Source organism: Cervus elaphus, chromosome 4 (genome assembly GCF_910594005.1).
Source record: "Cervus elaphus chromosome 4, mCerEla1.1, whole genome shotgun sequence".
Taxonomy (NCBI): domain Eukaryota; kingdom Metazoa; phylum Chordata; class Mammalia; order Artiodactyla; family Cervidae; genus Cervus; species Cervus elaphus.
Window position 1 is genome coordinate 36,639,111 of NC_057818.1, and position 23,440 is coordinate 36,662,550.

At 49.5% G+C, this 23,440-nt stretch overlaps 1 protein-coding gene and 1 non-coding gene across 2 annotated transcripts in view; one reads left to right on the forward strand and one right to left on the reverse strand.

Moving 5' to 3' along the window:
- CDH3 (cadherin 3) overlaps positions 1 to 19,849 on the forward strand; it is a 43,859-nt gene extending 24,010 nt beyond the window's left edge. The window contains exons 3-16 of the mRNA XM_043898890.1: positions 661 to 743; positions 2,126 to 2,251; positions 2,483 to 2,638; positions 2,723 to 2,867; positions 3,922 to 4,097; positions 4,846 to 4,974; positions 5,864 to 6,049; positions 7,683 to 7,924; positions 8,365 to 8,510; positions 9,294 to 9,518; positions 12,684 to 12,890; positions 15,731 to 15,861; positions 16,227 to 16,373; positions 19,013 to 19,849. Coding sequence (XP_043754825.1) covers positions 661 to 743; positions 2,126 to 2,251; positions 2,483 to 2,638; positions 2,723 to 2,867; positions 3,922 to 4,097; positions 4,846 to 4,974; positions 5,864 to 6,049; positions 7,683 to 7,924; positions 8,365 to 8,510; positions 9,294 to 9,518; positions 12,684 to 12,890; positions 15,731 to 15,861; positions 16,227 to 16,373; positions 19,013 to 19,222 — 2,309 coding nt within the window. The 3' untranslated portion in view covers positions 19,223 to 19,849. The remainder of the gene's footprint in view (positions 1 to 660; positions 744 to 2,125; positions 2,252 to 2,482; positions 2,639 to 2,722; positions 2,868 to 3,921; positions 4,098 to 4,845; positions 4,975 to 5,863; positions 6,050 to 7,682; positions 7,925 to 8,364; positions 8,511 to 9,293; positions 9,519 to 12,683; positions 12,891 to 15,730; positions 15,862 to 16,226; positions 16,374 to 19,012) is intronic.
- A 2,221-nt stretch (positions 19,850 to 22,070) lies between these two features.
- Positions 22,071 to 22,145, reverse strand: TRNAG-UCC. The gene has a single exon. It is a non-coding gene; the product is annotated as a tRNA-Gly (tRNA).
- Positions 22,146 to 23,440: the final 1,295 nt, after the last annotated feature.

The following is a 23,440-nucleotide window of genomic DNA, read 5'->3' on the forward strand; positions in this document are numbered from 1 at the left end:
TAATTACACGCTTGGCCACAGGGAAGGGTGGGTAAGAATACTGGTTGTGAATACTCTCTAGTATATGCCTTGGGGTCAGGCTTCTGAACCTCAGTTGTCTCTTCTTTGAAAAGGGGCTAATACCTACCTTGGTAGCATAGTTGTAAAGATGAAATGGACCCAGTCTCCGCCTTAGCGAATGGTAGTTATTAACTCAGACTACTTATGTAAAGGGTGGCCAAGCAGGGATAATTCAGAAAGAACATGACAGGTTGAAACAGCCAAAGGTTATCAGGATGATCTGTGTGGGTGACTGCATAGCAGGATACCTATGGCATGTGGGGAGACATGTAGCCTTCAGAAATGCGTCAACTCTTCTGCCTCCGGCTGTGACCTTGGGTCAGCCCTGGGTCTCGTGAGACTCCATGGGCCTCATGTTGATAAATATCTGTGGTCTTGGTTCTTTGTCCCACAAACCTTGAAGTGGTCCTCCTTCTCAAAACCAAACTTGGGAGCCCATCTGAAACTCATTTTTGGTCACACAGCTGGTCAGATGAAGTAAGTCAAGTCTCCTTCTGCAGTGGCCTGGAACAGCCCTTGATCCAGTCAGGGCTTGGTTCCCATGGGGTAGCTTCCAGAAGCCGCCTCCTTCCTAATATTCTCTTCCTCCCTTCCCCACAGTGGTCTTTACAGACTGCCCTGGGCGAGAGTCGGTCCTGCTGACTGACGATGACGTCATTGTTCTGAACGATGAAACAGTCCAGGTAAAATGCCGTGTGCACCTGCAGGACAGAAGAAAGACATTCTCCGTGTGCGCCCAGCTTGCTGCTGGCCAGGAGTCCGAGGTTGCCGTGGCTGTCGGGAGCCACATTACCCTTGCAGAGCACGCAGGGTTAGCCATCAGTTGCCCATAGCTGTGGGCGTGGGCAACCATCTGAGCAGGGCAGTGCTGGTTGCTGCCCAGTAGGGGGCGCCAGAGCGGGGCCTGCCCTTCCTCCCTGGAATTCTCTGTCCCATCTTCCTTTTTGTCTTTCTCACATCCTGAGGGTAAACCACAAGTGAAGGCGATCCCAACATGGGACTGTCAATCCCATGACCCTATGGGAAGATGGACCTGAAGCTCTGGGCCACATTTCTTTCTTTGTTTTAATTCTTTGAACGGCTAATATATCCACATGGTTCCAAAATTTTAAATATTGAAGTTATAGAACACATAACCTCCCCTTGTTTCTCCTCACCTGCCTAATGCCTTCTCCACCCCTCTAACAGAATACACGGTTACCGTTATCAGTTTCTTTCCTTCTAGAATTGATTTATGTATTTGTTCTATATATTAAATATATTTATGTATATTATATATGTAGGTATAAAACAGGCTTTTCCCTCTTTTGTGAAAAAAATAACATAACACTTCCATGGCTTCACGTTCTCTTTGCACTAAAATACATCAGTATGTGTGTGTACAATGAAGTCACTTTGCTGTAGAGCGATAATTAAGACAGCATTGTGATTCAACTGCACTTCAATAAAAGAATAAACTAAAAAAGTACATCGGTACAACTGAACATTGTAAATCAATTATAATCCAATATAAAATTGAATTTTTTAATATTTTATAAAATAAATAAGCAAAAAAAAAAATTAGTACAAGGCCTCTCACCTTCTCACCGATAACCACCATTATTGGTTTCCCTAGTATCCCCCAAACTCTGTGTAAAGGGAGATATGAATATATGCCTTATTTCTCTACTCTTTTACACAAAAGATGGAACAATGCCTAGTACATATGAAGCCCTATATAAATGTTTGTTAAATAGAATACTAAACTGTTAATATATTAATCTGTTCTGTACTGTGTTCTTTTTCATTTAAGTGTATATCAAAGATCTTTCCATATCAGCACAGAGAGACCTTCCTCATCCTCATTTTTCAAGCTGTATACAGTTTCCACTAGATGGATATATTACAGTGTATTTAATTGGGCCTTCTCTGTAAGTGAACACTTAGATTATTTCCAAGTTTTCTATTGCAATACACCCATCTAGGCCTCTGGTCTCCTCACCCTGAGCCCCTGTAGGTGAGAGGATGATAGGTGTGTTCCAGGTGTGTTTGCACACCTGGGTTAAGGCATCTTCTCTCCCTGCAGGAAAGGAAAGCACCGAAGACCTCTCCACCCGCACCTGTCTTACGAAGGCGCAAGAGAGAATGGGTGGTCCCACCAATATCTGTGCCTGAGAATGGCAAGGGTCCCTTCCCCCAGAGGCTGAATCAGGTATGGCTGTGCCTTCCCCCCGGGAGTCTTGGTGGCTGCAGGGACCCTCATTCAAAGGCCTGAGTATGAGGTTTCTTGCTGCTGAGCCCTGGGGCCTCCAGAAGGAAAGCCTCTGTGATGGGAGCAATTTCTGATCAGGCATTGCCTCTCCACCCCTCTCCATGGAGGGTTCTTTGCTACAGTTGTGAGATCGTTATCATTTTGTCAGCTGCCATTTTCTTTTGCTTCCAGCTCAAATCTAATAAGGACAGAGGCACCAAGATTTTCTACAGCATCACAGGGCCTGGGGCAGACAGCCCACCAGAGGGTGTCTTCGCCATAGAGAAGGAAACAGGCTGGTTGTTGCTGAATAAGCCACTGGACCGGGAGAAGATTGCCAAGTATGAGGCAAGTAACCTTTGGCATCCAGCAGGACCCCAGAGCTGTTGGGGAGGGGAGTGCCGGACTGACCACAGACCTGTGCACCCACAGCTCTTTGGCCATGCTGTGTCGGAGAACGGCGCCTCTGTGGAAGATCCCATGAACATCTCCATCATTGTGACAGACCAGAATGACCACAAGCCCATGTTCACCCAGGATGTCTTCAGAGGGAGCGTCTTGGAAGGGGTGCTACCCGGTAAGGAGACGGGGGAGGTGAGGAGCTATAGAGGTCTCCTGGGCCCAGATCTGGCCTTGAGTCAACTTCTGGAACCATCTGGAGGTCAGCCAGACTCTTAAAGGCTGGAAGAACCCTTCACATGCGATGTCCTGGGCTGTACATCAGATCACCTGGGATCCTCTTAAAAATCCATATTCCCCCACTCCATCCCAAAATCCCTGAATAGGATTGATCCTAGAGCAGGTACTTTCCTGATGGTCCAGCAGTTAAAGCTCTATGCTTTCAGTACAGGGGGTGTGAGTTCAGTCCCTGGTTGGGGAAGTAAGATCCTGCATGGCACGTGGTGCAGCTCAAAAAAAGAAAAGAGAGAAAATTAATCGGGGCAAAAGACTAGCGAAATAGGTACACATTAATGACCTCACAGACAGGTACTTTTGGGGAGGACTCCTCCTCTTCCTTTAAAGTTCTAGAGAATTACAGAGAAATGTGAATTGGCGAGACTGCCAATAGACATTTTTAAATGAAAAACTACCTTCAGCAAGATGGAGCCTCTTCCCCCTTGTATTCCAGAAGCCTAGACGTGGTCAGGCCAGGTTGGAATGGTGCTTTAAAGCATAGGAGACCTAGGCTCGTTGTATCTCATTGCTCTGCTGTTTGGGCTTCGTTCCCAAGATCACCTCATGATTACTGCTGGAGCTCCAGCCGTTACTTCTGGAAGGAGGGAACGGGTGGGAAGAGTAAGCCCCTTAATTCAGAAAAATGCTTCCCCCAAAGCTATTTATCCCATTTCGTCACAATTCAGTCTCTTGGCCACAGCTAGCTGCAAGAAGTGCTGGGAAATGGCCTTGGTTCCTGGTGGTCCTGTGCCCAGAATAGAGTGATTATGAGGATTATGTTTCTAAGGAAGAAGGGGAGAATGGGAGGTGGGCAGCAACTAGCAGTCTCTGATGAGAGGGGAAGGTGGGTCCAAACTGGTGTGCAGGGTGGAACCTCTCAGGGTTCCAGAAGTGGGTGAGGCTGAAGTTGGCCTGGAAGGGCAGGGTGCTCACTCATCAGCCCTTCTCCCCTCCAGGCACTTCCGTGATGCAGGTGACAGCCACAGATGAGGATGACGCCATCAATACCTACAACGGGGTGGTTGCTTACTCCATCTACAGTCAAGAGCCAAAGGACCCGCATGACCTCATGTTCACAGTCCACCGGAGCACGGGCACAATCAGCGTCATCTCCAGTGGCCTGGACCGGGAGGTGAGTGGCCCTTCAGGAAGGGGCTGCCTGCCCAGGCCGGGCCCTAACACTTAGAGCAGAAGCCCCTGCCCCAGAGCCCGAGTCGGCCAGGAAGGGCTGTGGCCAGGTCCTGTATCGATGTCCCACAGCGCCCTTGGGCTGGTGGCACTCTGCCAAGCCATCTCATTAAGGCTGAGGAGGCAGCTGTGAAACACAGACATTTGATAGTTTCCGTAGGTTTTCTCATTTCCTCTTGGAATGGCTCACTTAGCATGCACATTGCCCAGATTTGTCCCATGTGTACCACAAAGCAGTTAGCTCCGTGGGTACTGCTGCTGCTGCTGCTAAGTCGCTTCAGTCGTGTCCAACTCTGTGCGACCCCATAGACGGCAGCCCACCAGGCTCCCCCATCCCTGGGATTCTCCAAGCAAGAACACTGGAGTGGGTTGCCATTTCCTTCTCCATCCATGGGTACTAGAGTTCCCTAATTCATACCTTTGTCAAACTCCTGCTCAGAGCTCCCTTTCTGGATCTGCCCTGAGTCAGGAGGCAGTGCCCAGGCTGCACCCCACGACTGACCGGCCCAGGAGAACCATTTGGATCCACAGTTCCCCTCTCCCTCCACCCTTGGCTCCTGGTCTTTCCTGCAGTGGGCGAGCAAGGGATCAGGAGAACACTGGAAGGGAGAAACATTCCCCTCCCTCCACGTACACTCAAGGCTGTGCCCTGCTCTCAGGGGCTTCCACTTCCACCCTCCTTTTCTCCCCAGAGAGTCCCTGAGTACACACTGACCATCCAGGCCACAGACATGGATGGGGACGGCTCCAGCACCACGGCTATGGCCATAGTGGAAATCCTCGATGCCAACGACAATGCTCCTGTGTTTGATCCCCAGAAGGTAACACCCTTTCCTTCATGCATTCTTTCCTTGTCAGATGATGAGGAATTGAGTTTCTCCTTTCTGACGAAACTTCCAAAATCAACCTGCATTGCTTCAAGTCCCAGCCCCAGCACTTGTAAGCTGTGTGACCTGAGGCGAAGCACCTAACCTCTCTGTGCCCTATTTCCTAGTCTGTGAAATAGAGACAATGTTAATACCTGCCGCATTGTTCTGAGTTTTAAATGAAATAATCCAGGTACAGTTCTTAGCATAATCGCTGGTACCTAAGTGCTCAATATGAAAATCTTTGTTGATATGGAAATTCCTAACTTGACTCACACCTACACCTGCCCACCTAGCCCCGGTAAATGCTTGTCACTTCATGTGACAGAGGACTCAGTGCTAGTCAAGATGATACCCACCGCTTCCATCTTTAGGTAACTTGGGCTGCTAAATACTGTTCAGGCCTGTTGAAAACTTGTTCAGAATAGCTGATTTCCCCATCACGGCCATCTATTCTGAATTTCCAAGAAAGTCCCTGGTCAGTGCCCCAGAGCAATCAGACACCTAGCCCTTCTTGCCATCTTCCTTGTGCCTTTCTGATTTCAGCTAGATACAGCTGACCACTCTCCCTGGGGGCTTGGGCACCCGGATGGCTGAGATTCTGGGAGCATCAGGCCGTGGGATGTAGGGAAAACAGGCCCAGGGTCACTGCGATGTGTCTGTCCTAGCAAGCTGTGAAGTTGACTCCTGGGGCATTCTGCATCTGTGCATGTCCCGGAAAGGGTCAGCGGCTTGGGGCTCCCCTGGAGTCGGGTGGAGGACTCAGCCGGTGAAGAGAGGAGAGCCGCCTCTCGGAGGAGTCAGCCTCTCCCCTCAGACAGGGCTGTGTTTTCCATGCTGACAGTACGAGGCCCGCGTGCCCGAGAACGCAGTGAGCCACGAGGTGCAGAGGCTGACAGTGACTGATCTGGATGCCCCTAACTCACCGGCATGGCGTGCCACCTACCGCATCGTGGGAGGTGACAATGGGGACCATTTTACCATCACTACTGACCCTGAGAGCAACCAGGGTATCCTGACAACGAAGAAGGTGAGTCAGTTTGGGCTTTGCACAGGGGCCACACCTGGGGCAGGGAGGTCTCCAGTCTCCAGTCTCCAGGACTAGGGGTACGTCTGCCCGGAACACATACCTGGGACCACTCACCAGGGAGTGTACCAGGCCCGTGGCTTGCAGCACTCTCCCATCCCTCTTATGTGGGGGAATTCCTTTGTTTAAATCTTCTCCAGGGACTCAGTTCATAAAACAGATGCATAAAACAGAGTCACTGATCTAATTGAGGCCAGTCAGTGGGGCCCCTCCTCCCAGTATATCTAGTGGCTGCTCCTAATTGGTCTTACACAGAGGGTCTGTTTTATTGGAATCCTTGCTATTTTGCCTTCAATCCATAGTTCACATCTTGGTGTTTGGATAGTAAAATGTTTTACTTCAAATGTTTTAAATTACTTTAACTGTTTTAAATTACATCTAGGCATACCCTTGCCTCTTGAAAAATCTTGAGTAAAATTGATGCTTCAAGAAAATCGGACTAATCTTGATGTCTTTTACCTGTTGGTTTATTATAAAGAATGGCCCAGTTTGAGAAAGAAAATGAAAGTGAGTCGCTCAGTCGTGTCCAACTCTTTGTGACCCTGTGAACTGTAGTCTACCAGGCTCCTCCGTCCATTGAATTTTCCAGGCAAGAGTACTGGACTGGGTTGCCATTTCCTTCTCCAGGGGATTTTCCGGACCCAGGAATCGAACCCGGGTCTCCGGCAGTGCAGGCAGACACTTTACTATCTGAGCCACAATACTTTAAAAGCTGTCCCCTCCTTGTAACCAAAGTTTTGTAATGCCCCTTTCACATTGTAAAATGAATTTTGTTTTTAATATAACTTCTCTAACTTATGTAACTTCTAGAAAAATGGAATGCCCTAATTAAAATAAAGGAGAATTTTCAGGAAAATTTACTGATAATAAAATGCTTCCCTGTGTAAACCTTTGGGCACAACTACACTAGGAAACATGATGAAGCGGTCAGTTTCTTGCATCTGTTTGTGGAATCATCCAAGTGTAGTAGATACTGTATGTCGCTATAGTGAGTCATACCACAAGTGGTATTGATGTTTTTCCAGAACCTCAAATAAACAACTTGACGAAAGGCCTGAACAAATTATGAGCTCCCCTCAGAAGTTGCATTCCTAGGAAATTTAGTATAAATTAAAACCACACCAAAAACTTGATTTATATGGAAAACACATTCTAGACTGTAAATATAAACAGAGCTTCACGCCTAGATGTTGGCAAGTCCCGTGGGACATGGGATAGTTCTTTGTGTCCCTGCCCCCACCAGGGGCATTCCCTGTCATTAGGACACCTAGAAATGCCCCCTCCAAGTTCCGACAACACCCACTATGGAGCGTCGTCACCCCATTGGGAACCAGTTCTAGGCTTCGGGCTTACTAGTCTAGTTGCCTTTGGGGTGATGGTCTGAGAGGCCCCCCTGGGTATCCACTCCAGAAATTCAGGAGGAAACCAGGAGGCTCTATGGGGCAGCCAGGGGCAGCATTGCTGCTGATGGGAGCCCCAGCCCCTCGTGGTGGGCCCTCTCTTCCAGACATCACAGCATGGCATGGGGCCTCCTCACGAAATGACGACTCTGGTCCTCCTTCCTGTTCTCTCCCAGGGCTTGGATTTTGAGGCCAAAACCCAGCACACCCTCTACGTTGAAGTGATTAACGAGGTTCCCTTTGTGGTAAAACTCCCGACCTCCACAGCCACCGTAGTGGTCCATGTGGAGGATGTGAATGAGCCACCTGTGTTTGTCCCACCCTCCAAAGTCATCGAAGTCCAGGAGGGCATCTCCATTGGGGAGCCTGTTTGTGCCTACACCGCACGGGACCCAGACAAGGGGAGTCAGAAGATCAGGTATGCAAGGGCTTGGCTCGAGTTCACCCAAAGACATGGGTACGTTGGATGGGTTGTTTATTATATGCAGCAGTATTTGTTCTAATTGCCATAAAGACTGTTAAATATTTTGACTACCACCCCTGCACAGGGCCTTCCCTTCCTACCGTCCAGACAGAGGAGGTTAAGTCCAGGGGACAGGTGTTCCCCACTCCCTCTCACATGTCCCTGCTGGCCCCCTCCCACCTTCTGCTCAGGAGCCCAACTGGGGGTGAGATGTATTTTCCACATGATCCTGCCTAGGATCCCCAAGTCCCATGAAACCCTCTGCCAGTTGACATGAGGAGACTTTGAATGATGACACTAGAACTCTGAGGTAGTGCTCGCTTCAGCAGCACATATACTAAAATTGGAACTCTGAAGTATCCTGGGTGTGATTCTTTGCAACTTTTCTGCTCCAGTTACCACATCCTGAGAGACCCGGCAGGGTGGCTAGCGATGGACCCAGACAGTGGACAGGTCACTGCCGCGGGGGTCTTGGACCGTGAGGATGAGCAGTTTGTGAGGAACAACATCTACGAAGTCATGGTGTTGGCCACAGATGATGGTGAGAGCTCCCTTCAGCCCCTCTGTGTGGGCCCCTCTGGAGCCCAGGACACAGCACACCCCCTCTGCAGGCTGAGTGTGATGTGGGGAAGGGGTGTCAGCAATCCTATCTGGGAGGTCAAAGTGGTCTCTCGGAGGAGACTTAGAGTGCTTGGTCCTAGGGTTGGCTGGTTCCAGTTTCCCTAAGACCCAGGAGTTAGGAGTTATCCTAAAGATACCTCTCAGCCTGTTTGTGCTTCACTGAGCCCTGAGTTGGCCTCTTGGTTTCCCCTTGTGATTGACTGAAAGAGGCTGCCTTACAAGTGTTAACGATTGCTGAGTGATGTCACGCCACGACAGGGTTGGGGGTAATGATGTAATGACATCTCTATTTGACACATACTGAACCAAGACCTGGAGTCAGGTGAGAGGTTACTGCAGGGCTGGGAAGCGAAACTTCCCTGAAGCTGGTCAGCAAACACAGCATCAGCCCTGAGGTGGCCAATCTTTTTCTCATGGTGATAGATTGGTAGTGGCTGTCTGGATGAAGTGGCTGTGCTGTGATCAGTTAATAATGTCTGCTGTGGACACAAAATAAGAATGATGGCATGTTTGCCATGCATTTGCCGTCACTAGTTTGATCTATAATGAAGTGAGGGCAGGGAAACTCTTGAAAGGTTACAGTTGGACAGTAAACAGGACCCTTCTGAGGTTTATTGGGTAAGTCCTGGGGGAGCTTAATATAGATTCATCAACCGAGCCAAAGGCAGATGCTGAAAAGGGATCATATGTGTGATTTGAACAGGGAGCCCTCCCGCCACTGGCACAGGAACCCTCCTGCTAACACTGATGGACATCAATGACCATGGTCCGGTCCCCGAGCCCCGTCAGATCACCATCTGCAACCAAAGCCCTGTGCCCCAGGTGCTAAACATCACAGACAAGGACTTGTCCCCCCACACTGCCCCTTTCCAGGCCCAACTCGCACACGACTCGGACGTCTATTGGACAGCGGAAGTCAACGAGAAAGGTAACTGAGTGGTGGTGGCAGACGGGTGTCTTTTCCCTACCCAGATCCAGCATCTACCTTCCTGCTCCAACGTCTTGTGGGTCACAAGTTACCGGTCTCCTCAAGAATGTCAGTCAGGGGAATTCCCTGGCAGTCCAGTGGTTGGAACTCCTGGCTTCCACTGCAGGGGGCATGGGTTTGATGCCTGGTCAGGGAACAAGATCCTGCAAGCCGCACAGTCCAAAAAAACCAAAAGCGATGACAGTCAAATGCTGCTTATTAACTTAGTCTAAACCTTTGGGAATCCACAGGAATCCTTAAAGACCATTCTACCCCAATCACCTTCCTGTACAGTTGGAAGCACTGAGGCCCAGAGAGAGCTGGGACATGCCTTTCTCACTGTGACATAATGAGAGAGTTGGGAACCCAGCATAGTAATAACAACTAACATTCCTGAGCATGCTTGCTATGTGCTATGTGCACTTCAGACACTTCACATAGATTCAGCTACTGAATCCTCACAACAACCCTGTAAAGCAGGTACTGTTAATCATACATATACATGTATGTGCACCCATTGGACAGATAGGGAAACCAAGGCTTACAGAAGCTTAAATATCCTGCCAGGGGCATTATGACTAGAAAATAATGGCCCCAGGATTGGGATGCAGGCAGTCTGCTCTACCAGGATCCTCTGCTGTCTACCATTTATCCACCCCTGGCAATGTGCAAGCAGCTTTTTATACTTTTTCTTATTTTAAATTTCTGCCATCCTCTGTTGTCAGTATTTTTATCCCTATTTACAGATGAGAATAAGGCTCAGAAAGGTTAAATGACATGTCCAAAGGCACAGTGTGGGTAAGCAGTGGAACAGAAGTTGAAGACAGGGTCCCTGGCCCTCACGCCCCTGCTCCCAGCCATCTTCCTGTCCTTTCTCTTTCCCACTCCATAATGCTCCTCAGCCTTCAGTGGTTTTTCAGTTTTGTCACAGGACTGAAGAGGGGACTTACTGGCATCAAGTGGGCAAGGACTCAGGTGCGTGAGAACAGCGCATCCAGGCCCAAGTGCCAATAAGGCCCCCGGAGAAGCTCACCCTGGTTTGAAATGCCTCCCTCTTCCTCTTGGGGCTAGGGTCCCCCAGGAGGGGGATGGGGGACCAGTACATTCAGGTTCTTCCCTGAAGTAACCAAATGCCTGGTGTCCTCTGCTGCTGCCGCTGAGCCGGTCCAGAAAGGACTGAGGAGACCTGCCTCAGACACACACATTGTCCCGTTTTTATGATTCCTCTGATTTGGGGGTATATACCTAGCACCTTTCCTTGAGGAAACCCAAGTTGGTCTCCTATCACCTCCTTGTGGCCTGGAAGCCGTTTTCCCCTCCCTGACTGTTTGGTTTACAGAGCATAGCCTCTGAAGTCAGAATACCTTGGGTAAAGATCCAGCCCCTCCGTTTACCAGCTTGTACTTGTGGGCAAGTTACTGAACCTCGCCGTTCCGCAGTTTTCCCCACCTGTGGGATGGTGCCAGTAATGTAGCTCTGCACAGCCACTGTGAAGACTAAGTACATGACAGGCGCTTCTTCTGGTGCATCAGGGCTCAGTCCATGCCAGTGGCCGTCTTCACCAACAGGCACAATCCGGCTCTGCCAAGAGTGAGCGTTACCTCAAAGCCCAGTGGTGCCAATACCTGACACTACCACTGGTTCTTGGTTTTGACTTAGTCGTTCTGTCTGTCTGTGTTCTATTGTCAGAGGAGTTAATCCCAACTCTACACTCATGTGAACTGGGGCTGCTTACTTGACCTCCCTAAGCTTCAGTGTCTGTATTTGTAAAATGAGGAGTAACAGAACCTTTCTCTTAAAGTTGAGGTGAAGATCAGAGTTGGGCTTGGCACATAGTGTCAGTTGAGTCCCCACTGCCGCCACCAGCACCATCATCAGCTGACCAGTCAGCTCTCCAGCCTGAGAACAGGAAGGCAGGAGGGATATTCTGGTGAAATGCCCCACATTGGCCTCTCCACTCGGTGGACCAGACATCCAGCATGCAAAACTCTCTCTGTCTGCCACTGCTGAGTGGGAACGGGGTGAATTCTCCCTCTGGCCTTTCAGCTAAGAGGGGCCCAGTGACTGTGCAGAGCCTGTGAACTGAAAGTGGCTTGAGGTCAGTGCTGAGATAGGCCAGCAAGCCTGAGGGCAGGCGGGCTAGAAACGTGGGGTTGTTTTTGAACGTCCCAATGATGCGTGGGGTTGGGGGACACTATTGGCATTGGGTGATGAGGACTTGAGTGCTCGGGAATAGTTCCACCCAAGCTAATAGTGCCCTCTTTGAGAAACTTGGGTCTAAACCAAAGGCCTTTCTTCAGAGAGGCCTCTGACCTTCTATTTCTTACCCACAAACGTAGCCCCCCTCCCCACTCCACGATGGCCAAGTAGCCTCCGCAGAGCGGCTCCCACTGTGCAGGCTGCCCCAGAGCTTGGCTTCGGCTCTGTGGCTGCCTGCCGCCTGCCCCAGGCCTTCCAAGGCCAGCTAGCGGTGCCCAGCACAGCCTCGCTGCCGGCACCTCTGAGCTTGCGTGCACTCACTAATGCTCCCGGCATCAGTTACCTCACCAGCTCATATGCATTTGGATTTCTTGATAACTGATGCTCGCTCAGAATTATCCAAGTTTCAGATATATTGAAATTCTATCATAGAGTTGAGGTATAAACATTATATATACAATTGAAAGAGCAAAATGCTGCCATAACAAATGGTAATAAATTTTCAGGTAGAAAAAAAGGTGGCCAGTTAATATAAATATTAAAGGATTGTGCTAGCTGTCTCTTAGGAAGAACAGTGTTTGTTTGCTTGTTTGTTTTGAAGCAAAGAACAATCTGGCAGCTAGTGATGCTGAGAAATTATTGGCCCCGCATGCCATGAATTTTTAAAAATGTCATATTTAGAAATACTGTGATTATTGATTTTTTAAAATAGAATGATGACTTTATTCTTCTATCCAAATAATCCTTCCCTCAGTGGGGAATTTGGCTTGGACCAAGTGTCCGTTTGTAACGCTCGGCGTAAGTGCGCTTTGAAGACGTTGCTCCCCGTGGCCCAGATGCAGTCTGCCTCCTCAAACCTCCATCGTGCTGGGCTTGGGTCCCACCATTCGTGGCCTCCCGAGGTGAATAATTGTCTATCTGCTCCAGGAGACGCAGTAGCCTTGTCCCTGAAGAAGTTCCTGAAGCAAGACACATACAGTGTGCACCTTTCCCTGTCTGACCACGGCAACAAGGAGCAGCTGACGGTGATCAGTGCCACCGTGTGCGACTGCCACGGCCACGTGAAGACCTGCCCGGAACCCTGGAAGTGGGGCTTCCTCCTCCCCATCCTGGGTGCTGCCCTGGCTCTGCTGCGTGAGTGCCGGCACGCTTCCCCTCTGAGGTTGGGGTAGTTAGAAACCTGAGTCCACCCCAAACTTAGAGACTCGGGCCGCCGACATTGCCCATCTGTTCCTTGTCCTCTTAATTCTGGAAGTGTCGTTTAATAGATGTTTGTGGGGCCTCTGGGAGGTGCCAGGCTTTGGGGATACATTGGGGAGCAGACTTGGCCCTGCTGTCGCATCGTCTGGTGGCTACAGTGGTGGTTCTGAAGGTGTAGTCTCCAGACCAAGAGCATCAGCATCACCAGGAATTGGTTAGGCCAACTCCCTGGCTCACCCCTGACCTACCAAGTCAGAAACTTAGGGGTAAGACCTGGTAATCTGTGTTTTTACAAGCCCTGCAGTGGATTCTAATGCATGTTTCAGCTTGAGAGACACTGGTCTAGTGAGCAGAAGTGTTTAGTTGGAAACTAATTTCTTTGCTCTCATGGTAGAACCTATCACATTTACTTTTTTCACTCTCTGAATTGTCCTTACACAGAAAACACCCATTCACTCACGCATGAATGCAATAAGCACAAGCTTTAATTAATCATCGTACTTGCATTGAGCACTGTGATAGGTGCTGAGAGTGCAACATTTATGAGGCAGGGTGCTCAGGGCCGGTGCGCTGGGATGACCCTGAGGGATGGGAGGGGAGGGAGGTGGGAGCGGGGTTCAGGATGGGGAACACATGTCCACCCATGGCTGATTCATGTGAATGTTTGGCAAAAACCACCACAATATTCTAAAGTAATTAGCCTCCAGTTAATAAAAAAAAAAACAGACCAGCCCCTGCCTTCATGGAGCTTACTTTCCAGTGCAGAGAGCAGATAGCAAATAAGCCACCAGAGAAATAGGTGTTGCTATGGATTAAAAGAAAGTGAGGGGAGGAGGAGATCTGGCATTTTATGTAGGATCGGCAAGAACAGGCTTACTGAGAAGGGGGCATGTGAGTAAAGACCTGAAAGAGTTGAGGAAGCAGATCATGCAGCTATCCAGGGAACACGCAGTGCAAAGGTCCTGAGCTGGCTCTGTGCTTTGTGTGGAAACAGCAATGACTGTGGTGGGAAAAGCAAGAGGGAGAAGAGAGGTGATGGCTGTGGCGGAGCATTGCGTTGGGCATTGTGGGTTATTGTAAGGACTCTTGGTGAAATGGGAAGTCATCAGGTTTGTAGCAGAGGAGCAATATGATCTGACTTGAGTTTTGCAGGATTCCTCCTAAACAGACTGTAGAGGGCCGCTACTACCATAATCTGGGGGTGTGGGGGGAGTTGTGGTTCAGATCCAGGGTGGCAGCAGAAGTGGTGAGAGCTGGTTATATTTCAAGGTAGAATCAATTCAGATTCAGATGAGGAAAAGAGCCATCTATGACTTCAAGGCCTGAACAAGTAGAAACACGGAGTTTCCATTAACCAGTTTGGGAAGGACCATGGGAAAAGTCCAAATGGAGGTAACAGTAGGCAGCTGAACACAGGCTTTGGGTGCAGGTAGGCAGTCCAGGTTGCCTCCTGCCTTTCCTTAAGCCAGTGGGGAGGAAAGGGGAGGGAAAGGTCACAGTCTGACCCACACAGGGTGTGCATCCTGAGAACCCAGGGACTCACAAAGATGACTCCATCAGTTTTGTCTGGCTAGAGAGGACAGTGGTTCCCTCAGCAGGTGAATAAGGGGGATAAAGGTGAGCAGTGGCTGTATCCTCCTCCATTAAGTAGCCGCAGAGAGGGCCAGGGCTGCCCTCCTCATGTGGAATTAACTGGGGGTAGTCACAGCAGTTAGGGGCAGCAGCTGGGCACTAATCAGCCAGTCCCCACTGTGTCCAAATAGACCTCCAGCCTTTTAGATCATATCACTGAAACTCATTCCCTATCTTAAAATTCCAAAATAGTGTTTGCACCTAAGTTCAGATTACTGCACCACATCAAAGTTGCATTGTCTTGCTTTTAACTTAAAGTCTCTGGCTATTATGGGACACCTCATGACTGAAAAGTCATATTGAAAAGTAACATCTGGAAATTCCTTGGCAGTCCAGTGGTCAGGACTGGGTGCATTTACTGCTGTGGGCCCAGGTTCAATCCCTGGTCAGGGAACTAAGATCCCGTAAGCCAGGGGCCCCCAAACTCCAGGATCAAATGCCTGATGATCTGAGGTGCAGCTGATCATAATAATAGAAATAAAGTGCACAATAAATGTAATGCCCTTGAAGCATCCTGAAACCATCCCCCACCTCCGTCTGTGGAAGATTTATCTTCCACAAAGAGGAAAGTAGCGCTAACTGATGCCAAAAAGGTTGCGGAATGCTGCTGAAAGCCATATGGTGCAGCCAAAAACAAAAAAATAACATCTACTTGGAGATTCCCATCCCCACAAAGGAGGATTTCCATAAGGACCAGTACATCAATATGGGAAGACTAACAGTAAAATGATACAGAATTACAGGTGAGGAAATGAAGTCAGAATACCAGTAGGAGGAAGTGGTTTTAAGCTGAGAGCAGAAAGGTGGGAGCCATATGTATGCGTGGAGAGTGTTCCTGGTGAGAAAAGAGCCAGGATGAAGGTTCTGAAGTGGGAGACTGCTGAGTATATTCAAGCAACCCCGAGGAGGCCAATATGACCAGACCTGGGCAGAGAGGGAGGGTTGGAGACAGGTCGGGCTAGTCCTGTAGCCTTGATGAGGAGGCGAGGGTTTTCCTAGGTGCACAGGGGCCACTGAAGTGTGTGAAGCTCTGGCGACTGAGTGGAGAGATCAAAAATTAGATGGGACTTCAAGAGTTTGGGGGTGCTGGCCAGCCATGTGGTTGTTTGGGGGTGAATATTCACACTCCCCAACTCTTGCAGTCCTCCTGCTGGTGCTCCTGTTCTTGGTGAGAAAGAAGCGGAAGATCAAGGAGCCCCTTCTCCTCCCAGAAGATGACACCCGTGACAACGTCTTCTACTACGGCGAAGAGGGGGGTGGTGAGGAGGACCAGGTAGGGCACTGGGGGGCCCTCCTGGGGTCGGGAGGTGGTGCCCCCATGGCCCCTGGCAGGGATGGTTGGGTCAACCAACTGACCACGTTAGTTGCGTCGCCCAGACCCTGGCCTGAAGCGTCAGTCTTCTGAGAGGGTGCCTCATCCACTGCTCTTCTCTCTGGCCCCAGCCAGCCCAACTTTGAGCCTGTGCTTAATCTGAGAGGAGGGAATGTGGGATCTAAGGCTTTCAGAGATCTCTGACATTGTCTTCTAAGACCTACACTTGAACCCAAACATCCAAGGGGCACAGAAGGGGGGTCAAATGTAAATGGGGGGGTGGGAGGGTTCTTCTCCATCCCATGTCCTCCTTCACTTTCCTGAAGGACTATGACATCACCCAACTCCACCGGGGTCTGGAGGCCCGTCCTGAGGTGGTTCTCCGCAATGATGTGGCACCATCCTTCATCCCCACACCCCTGTACCGTCCTCGGCCAGCCAACCCAGATGAAATCGGCAACTTCATCATCGAGGTGAGGCGTGGTGAGGTGAGGGTGCCCAGCCCAGGGCAGTCTTTCGTTCAAGCACCAGCAGCATGAGAGAAAGAGCATGGGCTTGGAGTCTTAGCTCTGGGTTCAAATCCTGGGTGGGTCACCAACAAGCTAGCAGTGTGACTGACCTCTGGCATATATAGCAACTTCTGGGCCCCCTGTTTCCTCCTCCATTAAACCCAAAGTTTCGAAGTGGTTAAAGAATAGGTTAGGAATTCTTTCTTTTCTTTTAATTTGTTGATGTTTATCATCTTCCCTGGTGGCTCATGTGGTAAAGAATCTGCCTGCATTGCTAGAGACCCAAGTTCGATCCCTGGGTTGGGAAGATCCTCTGGTGGAGGAAATGGCAACTCACTCCAGTATTCTTGCCTGGAGGATTCCATGAACAGGGGAACCTAGCAGGCTACAGTCCATGGAGTCACAAAGAGTCAGACATGACTGAGTGACTAACACTTTCACTTTCATTTATCATTGAACAAAGGTAAGAGAGGACTGGATCTGGCACAGATGAGCAATTTGATCAATAAAAACCAATGAGGAAGAGCAGGCTCTGTTGCAGTCTAGATGAACTCGGAGTCAAGGCTCTTCTTGACTTTTCCAGGTGATCTCTGGTTTGACAGAACTTTTGATTAGGAATTATTTCTTTATTCAACACATATAGTGGTTGTTAGGAGAAGACTCGGGAGCCCGACTCCCTGGGTTTGAATTTGTAAAGATCTCAGGTGATTCCAGCGTGGAGTGAAGTGGAGGGCCTCTGGGATAGGTTGGTTTAAGGACTGGATGAGTAAGCACCTTGAGCAGTGCTGGCTCAGGGGATCTCCTGGAGAACTTCAAACGCTGAAGCCTCTGACCACCCCCAACCCCACCCCCCACCCTGTGATTTAATTGATCTGCATGTGGGCCAGGCTTCAGAATTTTTTTTTTAAAAATTCCCAGGTAATTCCCCTTGGCTATCTGTTTTACATATGGTAATATAAGTTTCCATGTTACTCTCTCCGGAAACTGAAACAGGGCCTCTGTATCAATCTAGAGGGGTGGGATGGGGAGGGAGATGGGAGGGAGGTTCAAAAGGGAGGGGATATATGTATACCTATGGCTGACTCATGTTGAGGTTTGGCAGAAAACAACAAAATTCTGTAAAGCAATTATCCTTTAATTAAAAAATAAATTAATTTTAAAAAAAGATTCCCAGGTAATTTAAGTTTGGAAACCACTGGCCTGGCACCTATCCTATATTAGGTAATGACAGCTCTTGCTGCTAAGTGTCCCCCATATTCTCAATTCTGGGCACATACTTGATTTATCTAAGGAATTTTTAAAAATATCAGTGCCTTGGACCCAGATATTCAGTTTTTTTTTTTTTTAGGCTCTGATTTTTTTTTTTTTGGCCATGCTGCACATCATGCAGTATCTTAGTTCCCCAACCAGAGATGGGATGGAACCTGTGCACCCTGAAGTGGAATCGCAGAGTCCTAGCCACTGGATCACCAGGGAATTCATAAGCTCTGATGTTTCTTTAGTTCCCCAAGAAATAAAATATACAGCCAGGGTTGTGAGAATCACAGCCTAGGTACATAGGAGATAAACCATGTGAGGCTAGCAGTCAGTAAAAGGAGGTTTTTAATAAGAGGGAGGGAAGGAGGAGGGAGCAGGAGAGGAAGGAGGGAAGGATGGATGGATTTGGGGGGTTGGGGGAAGCAGCAGTAGGCGCAGGGCTCAGTGGGTGGTCAGGATACCTTTCTTTGGCCTGAACCCTGCTTACCTTTCTTGCTTTCTCGAACTAGCCTGGTGGTGAGACTCTGTTCTTTAGCCTTAAGCACATCTGAGAATCCTATACAGAAACAAAAGCATCTGGGGGAAGTTGCTCAGAGCATCGTTGCCTTGGAGCCAAAGGCCAGGAGATCTTCTCTCCAGTTGAATGAAGACAGTTTTCAGAATATTTGTGTTGGACAGTTTGCAAATAACTGTCTCATTTAATGCCTGGTCACGTCAACTCTGCCGAGGAGGAATTCTGTTATGTTCCCCTGTAACTCTAATATGCACTTTTATACTAACATACATTCATTTCTTCCTCTGAAACTATATGAAGTCTCCCCATTTTTGAGATGGGGGGCTTCCGAGGTGGCACTGCAGGAGACATAAGAGACGTGAGTTCGATCCTTGAGTCGGGAAGATCGCCTGGAGAAGGGCATGGCAACCCACTCCAGTATTCTTGCCTGGAGAATCCCATGGACAGAGGAGCCTGGCAGGCTACAGTCCATGGGGTCACAAAGAGTTGGACATGACTGAAGCGACTTAGCGCGCATTTTTGAGATGAGGGAAACAAAGGCATGGGGACTTGAAGAGGCTTGCCCAGGTCTACACACTCGTGTGTGAAGTCTGCCTTCAGAGCCCCCACCCTGAACCGCTGGCCTGTGGCGCTGAGCACTCGCTCTCCGCTGGTGCCTGTGCTGAGGATTTATGTGCATTTCATGTTTGACCTTCAAACCTTACGGGAGGGGAGACGGGGCTTTGCAGATGAAGAAATGCAGGCTCAGCCGGATGAGCTCCCTTTCCTGAGCTCGCGCAGCTGCCCAGCGTCTGGTTCCGCAGCTCCTAACACCCTGCTCTCCATCCCCCAGAACCTGAAGGCAGCCAACACAGACCCCACGGCCCCGCCCTATGACTCCCTGTTGGTGTTCGACTATGAGGGCAGTGGCTCGGATGCCGCCTCTCTGAGCTCCCTCACCTCCTCGGCCTCTGACCAGGACCAAGACTACGACTATCTGAACGAGTGGGGCAGCCGCTTCAAGAAGCTGGCGGACATGTACGGCGGGGGCCAGGATGACTAGGACTCCCTAAACACTGGGCCACAGCAGCGTCTCCAAGGGGTCTTTGTCCCCACCTCGGCCAAGGACTTTGCAGCTTGTTGAGAAGTGGCCTTAGCAACTTGGAGGGAAGAGGCCTCGAAGCTGACCTCAAAGGGGCAGGTCTCTATGCCTTTCAGAATGGAGGAACGTGGGCAGTTTGATTTCAACAGTGAGCACCTCTTAGGCTAGGCCAGGGTTGCCCAATTTCTGGGAGTCTCCCTGCTGCCATAAAATGCTCAGCCCTGGGTCCTGGGCCTTGACCGCCTCTGACGCCCCCATAATGGCTTTTGCTCTGGAATGGACCCTTTTCCTTAGTAAGAGGCCTCTTACCACAATCTGCATTTTTTTTTTAATGCTATTTTCAAAAAGTGAGAGGCAGGTCCTCAACCACCCCCGGAGCCCTCCAGAAGCCCAGGCATGCCCTCACGAATTTCTCTCTGGTCTCTGGGCCCCCAGGCCTCCTGTTTGATTGGATAACTGCGTTTTTATACTGAGCGCGTCTAGGTGGCCCTTTATTTTTTATTTTCCCTATCGAGTGCTGTAGATGAAGAGTGATGACAATCCTGTAAATGTACTAGAACTTTTTTATTAAAGGAACTTTTTCCCAGAGGTGGCAGGGGAGTGAAGTTTTTTTTTTTTAATAGTTTTGTTGACGTATAATTCACATACCATATTCACTCATGTAAAGTGTACAATTCATTGGTTTTCTAGAATTTGCAGAGTTGTGTGGAGTTGTGCTTTTATCCCTGCGGACTTCACCCCAGCTTCCTCCTGATAGTAGTGGAAGCTCAGGATTTGTTTACAGACCCGGAGGAGGCAGACGTCAGCTCGCCTACCTACAGATGAGAGCTGCTGTCCCTGTGTGAGAACCATTAACTTCCTTCCTCCTGACCGAGCCGCACCACAGATGCAGTACTGGGAGGTTTCCTCTTTTCTGGACCAGCAGTATGGGGAGATTTCCTCTTTGTGCTGTGGGCTCTATGTCGAAAGGCAGGATGTTTGCGGGGGGTGGGTGGGGATAGGGTCCAGCACTACTACTTCCTAGCAAGTTGCTTAACGTCTACCTGCCTCAGGTTTCTCATGTGTAAAATGGGGAGTTCCTGTGGAGATGAAGTGAGTTCACATCCCGCACATAGCAGGTGCTATCCGTGTTCATTGATAACAGCCACCGTTTAGTCAATACTTTTTAGACCCAGATAGCACTTAACTTCCAATTATTTCCTTTCAACAAATCCTCACAATCGCCCTCTGAGGGAATCTTCCTGATTTTAAGAATGGCCTCATTTTATTTTTTGTTAAATGACGCCTGATTGACACCAGAATCAAGCCAGAAGATTAGAGAACTCACCCAGGATGTCAATGAAGTTAGAACATTCCTGACAAAACAGGGCACAGATGGCAGGAATAAGGATGAAGAGGCAGCAGGAATTCCATGTGTGCCCTTGTTAAAGCAAAGTTTTAAATTTATCTTTACAATGAACTAGAAGAAAAGAATCTGAAGTGAAGCCGAGAAGATCACTGACTGATTCTGTAAAGAAATGGTACTCCAGGGGGCCGTCCCTAGACCAGCAGCCTCAGCACCACTGCCGAACCAGAAACTACTAGCAAGCGGGACCCTGCAGTCTCATCTGACAAGCCTTTCAGATGATTCTGATGCCCACACAATTTAAGATTGAGACTCTGAAAAGTCTTAAAGATTGAAGGCAAGAGGAGAATGGGATGACAGAGGGTGAGATGGTTGGATGGCATCACCGATTCGATGGACATGAGTTTGAGCAAGCTCCGGGAGTTGGTGAAGGACAGGGAAGCCTGGCGTGCTGCAGTCCATGGGGTCACAGAGTCAGACACCACTGAGCGACTGAACTGACTCTGAAGGGTGAGGCTGTGGGTGTCCTGAAGCCTCAGACCCTGGATGGGGAAGTTTAAAGGGAACAAAGTCTGATAAGAAAGTGTCTCACCCACCCTAGGTCCACAGCGCCTCAGCCCACGCTCCTGGCTGCCTCCTGTCTCTCCCTGGAGCTGCAGCCTCTGGCTCCCTCAACCTCAGCGTCCCCTCCACCAGGGCCCTGCAGCTCTTGCTGATAAGGTTGTATGGGAAGGATTAGGTGTCTCAACCAGCAAACACCTGCTGCCTGTTATCTTAAACTCCTCTCTGAGAAGCCTGAATAAAGCCTGTATCTTCACTGAGACTAATAATAAAACCAAGCAGCCACTGTCCAGGCTGCCCTTCCTCCTCTGAGATTTTTTTTTTGGGGGGGGGGGGGTGGGGAGTGGAGGAGCAAAAGCAACCTTTTCTAGCCACGCCTGCTCTCTGCAGTGGATCTGGATTCCCTTGGCAGTGGAACTGCCCTGCAGCCTCTGAGTGATCTGGGAAGAAGGATCCTGGGCTCTGTGATGGGGATGGATGTTATGTCATCCTCTCACCTGGGACCTGTGTCTCTTCTGCAGAATGAACTCTGGTCTTTAGGACCTGTAATACGTCAGAATATTTGCAGCTAGTGACTCGCCAGGGCCAACCACTCAGAGTGAGTGCTAACTGTAGATAACCAGTGTGGCCAGTCATACCAGCGGGGACTACCTGAATGTTGGCCTTTGTGCACTCTGAACGTTAATCCTTCACATTTTGATGTCCAACAGTTGAGCATGAATCCTTCCATCCTTTACTCCCCCCGCCCTCCAATGCACTACATGCACAATGTGCATTGTGTCTTTTCTAACAGGTTGTGCAATGATACGTTGCCTTATTGTCTCCAACACATCTAGGTTGGATGAGTTAGCATGGTGTTTTTTGGTTTTTTTTTTTAGCACCATGCAGCATGTGAGATCTTAGTTCCCTAGCCAGGGGTTGAACCTGGGCCCCCTGCAGTGGAAGCACAGAGTCTTAACCACTGGACACCACCAGGGAAGTCTCATGTTAGCCTGGATTTATGGGTAGGGAGGCCTGGCTTGCTGCAGTCCATGGGGTTGCGAAGAGTCATACATGACTGTGTGACTGAACTGAACTGAATGAGTCTCACCGCCACCCATGGCCACTAGTGATTCTAGTTTTTTGCCCGTAACAGTATTAAAATAAATTCCCTGGAGCATCCATCTCTACAGATGCCTCAACGCCAGTCCTCCAACACCTGCAGAGAAGTGAGGAGGGCCCGTGGTCCTGGTTGGGATCAAGGCTGCCTGATTCTGAGTGAAGGTCCAGGATGATGGGTTGGTGCTGAAAGGACCCCTCGGGCTCATTCTGTTAAATGATTTCCCCTCCAGACTTAAAGCCAAAGTTGCAGAACCCAAGTCTAACCAAAAAAATAAAAAAGATAAAACCATGGGAAGAAGGGGTCAGTTTGCTCGGAGACTGGCCTTTGGCTTTGTCCTCCCAATGTTTCTCCTTAAGAACCCAAATGCAGAGCATTTTGAAAATCTGCTCATCATTTTTCAGATGGGAAAAGATAGAGGTTCCAAAACCAGGCACCCCCCAAGATCCCTCCAATAGAGCTCAGATGGGCAGAGCCCAAGGCTCACTTCTCACCATGCCTTTTCCCTGGTACCTGACCTGACCATCTTTTTTTTTCCTCCCAGAAAGGCTACCGATAGGACCTTATCACCAGGCAGGCTTTGCCCCAGGCCTGGAAGGGCCCCAAAGGATGGCTCTCATCCCTAGAAGGTTGGCAAGTAGCTGAGGCCTCAAATTCATGGTTTCCTATGGTCCTAGACATGGACCTTCCTAACCACAGGCCCACACAGGGATGCAGCAAGAAGGCCCAGGTAGGGAAATGCTGAGGGCTGGCCAGTAAGGGAGGGGCCCTGAGGTCAGCCAGGCAACAGTCCTGTCATTGAAAGGGTGGGGCAGTCACCCTGGGAAGCTTCTCGGGCAGCCCACACCCTGCGTGTTCACTTCCAGACTCACTGGGGGTCCCATGCCTTGTGGCTAAAGGCAGAGCCTACCTCTCACCTCCCACTAAAATACTCCCATCAGGGAGGCATGATTCAAGGCACAGGTTTCATATCCCAGCACCTCTAGAGTGACCCCTTAGGCTAATCACTTAACCTTTCTGTGCCTCACTTTTTATCGACTGGAAGATGGAGGAGTGAGTTAATATCTGGAAAGTGCTTAGAAGGGTGTCTGGCACAGGAGTAGGTGTTGTTCTCATCACTGCAGTGGTGGTGGCTGAGGGACTGACAGGGCCGGTTATCTCCACACTCACACCT